Genomic DNA, 5272 nt, shown 5'->3' with positions numbered 1-5272 from the left:
CCCCAGCCCAGCTTCAACAGGAGGTGGGTTTTCACAGAATCGCAGGATGGTTGAGGGTTGAAAGGAACCTCTGGAGGTCATCCAGTCCATCTCCCTGCTTCAGGAGGCTGCCCAGGAACAGATGTTGGCTTGTTGTTTGTTTTTTGTTTTTTGTTTTTTTTAACATCTCCAAGGATGGAGATCACACAGCCTCCCTGAGCAGCCTGTGCCAGTGCTCCATCACCAGTAAAAAAGGGTTTCTTGAGGTTCAGATGGAACCTCCTGTATTTCAGTTGGTGCTCATGGCCTCTGGTCCTGCTACTGGGCACCCCTGAGAAGGGCCTGGCTCCATGCTCTCTACAATCCCCTTTCAGGTGTTTATGTCTATTGATGAGATGCCCCCGAGCCCTCTCTCGAGTCCCAGCTCCCTCAGCCTTTCCTCATAGCTGAGGTGTTCCAGTCCCTTCATCATCCTTCACTGGACTCTCTCCAGTGTGTCCATGCCTCTCTTGTACTGGGGACCCCAGAACATGACACAGGCCTCCAGGTGTGGCCTCACCAGGGCTGAATAAAGGAAAGAATCACCTCCCTCCACCTCCTGGCAATACATTGTCTAACGCAGCCCAGGACACAGTTCACCTTTGCAGCAAGGGCACATTGCTGGTTTGTGGTCAACCTGGTGCCCACCAGGACCCGCGGGCCAAGCTGCTTCCCATCTGGGTGTCCCCCAGCACATACTGGTGCCTGGGGGTGTTCTTCCCCAGGGGCAGGGCTGTGCACTTGAAGGAGATGAGCTCCCAAGGACTGATTTCTGCCCAAGCTGCCTCCTTAAGAGGAGGTTGGAGGTAACACAGCAGTTTCTGGGCTCCTTCCAGCTCTGCTTGTACCAGAGTTGGCCCAGAAATGGGGAGACCAGAGTCCCCAGAGCTCAACCTGACTCCTCCTGCCTGCAGGCTCAGGACACGATGCCAACCTCCCTTTATGATGAGGGAAGACTCTTCCCAACAAGGGACACCAAGGGCTGCTGGTAGAGCCATCCCCACTCATTCCCTGACCCCAGGGCCAGCATCTCTCCTGGAGAAGACGTGAGTGATGGGCTGGGTGCGGGGAGAGCCTGGTCCCAGCTCCCAAAGGGTAGGAGAAGCTTGGGCAGCCTTTTCCCACCCCTCCCAGTGATTTTTAGGGGAAAAATGAGCAGCACAGGGAATGCAGAGATCCTCAGTGCTTTATTGGTAACAGCTCAAGCCCGGGAGGCCACGCAGACAGGAGCAGGCATGCTGTCCCCACACCAGCACAGGGACACTGTGGGATGCCAGAGCTCACCTGTGGGAGACGAGCCCTGGGGTCTGGGTCTACCCCAGGCTGGCCAGGTCACCGTGTGAGCCGCCGCAGGAGGTTTCGGCCCCATCAGCTGCGCCTCTCCCACCAGACGTCACAGTGCTCCCACCTTCCTCCTCCTCTTGGTCTGTCAGCAGCTCCGAGAAGCTGGGACCTCGTCGGGGCAGAGACCCAGAGGCTTGGTCCTCCTCCAGGCTGCAGCCCAGGCCTGCGGGCAGATGGACAGAGAGAACAGTGAGGAGCTGGCCGAGTTCAGCCTCCGTCCTCTGCTGGAGGCACACGTGGGGCACCCATGGGCCAGGTCCTGTGGGGATCAGCTCTGGATCACACACAGATCCCAGCCCTGCAGAGCGGGATGTGCCCATTCCAGGGCTGCATCGGAGAGGGGCCCCTTGGGGATGAGGATGGAAACAACCTGGGGGCACTGAAGCTGGCCCCGGAGCAGAAATACCACAGTGGGGACGTGCCCGGGTGTTTAGTGGCACCAGGGCAGGTTGGGGCAAAGGGGGGAGAAGCTCTCTGGAAGTTGGGGAATGGCAAAACAGAGACAATGAATTGACAGGGTGCATTGGGGATGATGCTTCAGGGGCCATCACCTTCCTCATCCTGAGCCTCTGACACTTTCCTCTCCGAGCTCTGGGACAGCAGGGTCAGCCTGTTGAGGGCCAGCAGAGCTTTGCCTGTTTTCTGGAGAGAAGAGAAGGAGCACTGAGTCCCACCAGAGCCATCCCCATCCCCACGTCCTCATCATCTCCCCAGGTACCTGCCACTTCCGACGCGTCAGGAACTGCTTGATCCTCTCCTTTGACAGTGCCTTCGTGCTGCTGGGCTGGGGCTGCTGCAGCCAGGGGTGAAGCAGAGCCCCCACGCTGGAGAGCCGGCAGCTGGGGCAGACGGGGCAGTCATGGTGGGGCTGCTCCACCATCAGACCCTTGGCTGCTGGCATGGCCTCATGGAGCACCCCCCCATGGGCCACATTCAGTGTTTTCCCCTGTCCATCCCCTTGGCACCCCAAAACCCAGACCAGCTCAGCACCCCATAGCTGCCCCCAGGTCCTACCGGGGGTCCTTCTGCAACAGTTGGCTGATGAAGTCCTTGGCTTGCTGGGAGATCTCTGAGAAGATCTCCTCCTCGAAGTCCCACTGGGCAGCTGTGATGTTGACCAATGTCTCCATGTCATTGTCCCCCTGGAAGGGGGACTCCCCGCTCAGCCTGGAGAGGTGACACAAAGACATCAGTGACGACTCAGCCCCCTCCAGCCAGACCCACTGTCCCCAGGAGGCCACTCACAGGATGTAGCAGATGACGCCAACGCTCCACATGTCCGTGGAGAAGCCCACAGGCTCAAAGGCGATCACTTCTGGAGCCATGAACTCAGGGGTGCCGTGCAGCACCTTCACGGGGGTGTCTGGAGCTGCAGAGAAGATGGAGACCATGGGGCAGGTGTCCATCTGGGATCTCCCCATGGCAGCCCAGCTGCACCCCAGTGCATGCCAGGTGGATGAGCCCCTGCATTCAGGTGTAACTTCCCCCCTCCAGGACCCATCACAGGTCATGGTGGTCTCCTAGAACACCTCTAGGTGCCAGGCATCCACAGGGGTGGGGGGGTTGCAGGGGTTTCCACCTCAGAGGCAGGGCTGGGGACACGTGGGTTTCCCCAGAGCATCTCACAGTCACCAGGAAGAGCCCTGATCTGATGGAACAGGGCTGCTGATCCCAGAGGCACAGGTGAGAAGATGCCACGCTCCTTGCTGACATGCCCAGCTGGATCATGTCCCTGTGATGGTGACAGTCCCTGCCCTGGTCCCCCAGGACCCCCCATTCTTGCTCACTCAGCTTCCGCGCCAAGCCGAAATCAATGATCTTGAGCCAGTGGCTGCCAGGGCTGACACAGACGATGTTCTCAGGTTTGAGGTCAAGGTGGACAACGGCCTGGCCGTGCATGAACCGCAGCCCCTCCAGGATCTGCTGCACATACTGGGCGCTGCTGGGCTCCGTGTGCTCGAAGTCGTCGTCCACGATGCGCTCAAAGAGCTCCCCACCTGCCACGCTGGGGGAGGACAAGGTGCTGGGGACCCCGCTGGGGTCTACCAGCCCCAAGAGGAAGCCCCACCAGGGAACCCAGACTCAGCACTCTGGGAGCATCTCACACCCGTATCTCTGGGGTCTGCAGGTTCCCCATCCATCCTACGCCCCACGCCAGCAGCCCACAGTACAGGGACCCCTCCCAGCTTTCAGTGCTCTTCCTTGCAGGGTCCAGCACTGTTCCCACCCCCCCCACTCACTACTCCATCACCATCACCAGCTCGGCGGGGCCCTGGAAGGCGGCGAGGCACTGCACAAGGCGTGGGTGATGCAGCAGGTTCATGAGCTCCACCTCGGCCCGAGCCGCCTGCTTCTCTTTAGCCGTCCGTGTCCGGAAATACTTCCCAGCTCGGATTTTGCCAGTAGCTTTTTCCTGCAGCCGGTACACCGTCCCAAATTTTCCCCTGGGACAGAGCAAGGATGAGGGATGGAGGAGCCATCACCACCACCCTGCATCCCACCCAGAGCTGCACAGGGACAGCCGTGGGCCATCACCAAGAAGTGGGGACACCCCGCTTACTCTCCCAGCTTCTCCAGCTGCGTGTACACATCCAAAACCTTCTCCTGGCTGTTGATGACCACATCACAGTATTCAAAGGTCTCCTCGCCTCCTGGGAGGGATGGAGCAGGGTGGTCCATGCACGGATCTTTCATGCTTTGGGGATGAGCTGCCTGCACTTACCCTCCAGTGCTTATTTCTGCACCCCCCTCCCTGCCCCCCCCTCCATCCAGGTCTGAGCATCTTCCCCATGCGGTGCAGATGTGACCTGGGGGGACACGGGGACAGGGGCTGCTGCTACAGGAGCTCCTGGAGCAGCCCAGCACCCTACAAATCAGGGTTTGAGGCAAAAGGTGCTTTTAGGATCAAAACTCCAAGCAAAACAGGATGGGATGGGGACTGGTGCTGACTGGGGGGGGTGTCACACCAACACTGGAGTCCCCACGCAAAGCCTGCGCCTCCCCTGGGACAGACCGAGGTCTCAGCCGTACCTTCTGCCTGGGACATGGTGGTGTCACCAGCTCCTCGCTGGGTGCTGGCGCAGTCAGGACGGGTGCTGGATGCGGCCCTGAGGCTCCCAGCAGCCCTGTGCTGGGGGGGGTGGTGGTGCTGAGGCAGGCGATGCCCGTGTGTCTGCTCCGGCAGCTCCCCAGAGCCCCGCACCGTCTCCCTGCCATGCGAGACCACCAGCATCTCTCCACCTCCACCCGCACTCCCCACCCTACCCAAGGGCTGACGTCTTGATGGACACAAAGAGGCCCAGCAAGGGGCCAAACCCAATTTTAAGGCAAGGTCCCCTCTTAGATGGGGACAACCTCTTTCCACTAGCACCTTCAGCTCAAAGCCGATGTTTTTCTCGAGCCCTGTCTTGCATCAGCCAGGAAATCCCCAGGAAAAGCCGCATTTCTAGGGCAAAGGACCTATTTCCTTAGGCACATTCCCTCCCCACTCTGTCTACACGAAGGTTGGGAGGACAGGGCAATGACACCCAAGGGTGCTAGGCAGCAGCACCCAAACCCCCACCCAAGAGCCCCAGCACTGACCTGTCACCGTCAGGTCCTGTCAGCAGGTCCCTGATCCTTCCCGATCACTGCGGAGCCTCCAGGGAGCTGGAGGGGGAAGGAAGAGGCAATGTTGGGGGTCAAGGACCACTGGGACCAGACATATGGGGGTGTCCCAGCGCTACCCCTGGGCACAGCCAGGACCATCCCTCCCGCTCGGTGCTAGGAACAGCCCCAGCTCTCCCCTCCCTTTCCTTCCCAGCAGAGCGTTTCCGGACCTGGGGGATAAACAACCACCAGCACCATCACTGAGCCCTCCCCAAACCATGCCCAGCACCACGGTCCCACCCCCCCCAAAGCCCCATTTAGC

The 5272-nt window shown here is 60.1% G+C and overlaps 1 protein-coding gene across 1 annotated transcript; it reads right to left on the bottom strand.

Annotated features, from left to right (window-relative positions):
* Positions 1-1186: 1186 nt before the first annotated feature.
* Positions 1187-4652, bottom strand: LOC141934143 (myosin light chain kinase, smooth muscle-like). Its single transcript, XM_074849453.1, has 10 exons — positions 4627-4652; positions 4393-4492; positions 3923-4013; positions 3603-3806; positions 3150-3367; positions 2608-2731; positions 2377-2529; positions 2081-2201; positions 1914-2004; positions 1187-1525 (listed from the first exon to the last, which is right to left on the bottom strand). Exons 2-10 carry the CDS (start codon positions 4406-4408, stop codon positions 1332-1334), a joined length of 1212 nt encoding a protein of 403 aa, XP_074705554.1. The 5' UTR covers positions 4409-4492; positions 4627-4652; the 3' UTR covers positions 1187-1331.
* Positions 4653-5272: the final 620 nt, after the last annotated feature.

Source organism: Strix aluco, chromosome 24 (assembly GCF_031877795.1).
Source record: "Strix aluco isolate bStrAlu1 chromosome 24, bStrAlu1.hap1, whole genome shotgun sequence".
In the NCBI taxonomy this organism is placed as follows: Eukaryota; Metazoa; Chordata; class Aves; order Strigiformes; family Strigidae; genus Strix; species Strix aluco.
This window is presented reverse-complemented; position numbering and strand designations above follow the sequence as displayed.

What these genes read in the sequence shown, in the direction of transcription:
- LOC141934143 (XM_074849453.1), bottom strand. An exon ending in CTGGTGATGGTGATGGAGTA is followed by an intron (nt 3,368 to 3,602) that starts GTGAGTGGGGGG and finishes GTCCTCCCCCAG; the next exon opens with CGTGGCAGGTGGGGAGCTCT. An exon ending in GGCGTCATCTGCTACATCCT is followed by an intron (nt 2,530 to 2,607) that starts GTGAGTGGCCTC and finishes TCACCTCTCCAG; the next exon opens with GCTGAGCGGGGAGTCCCCCT.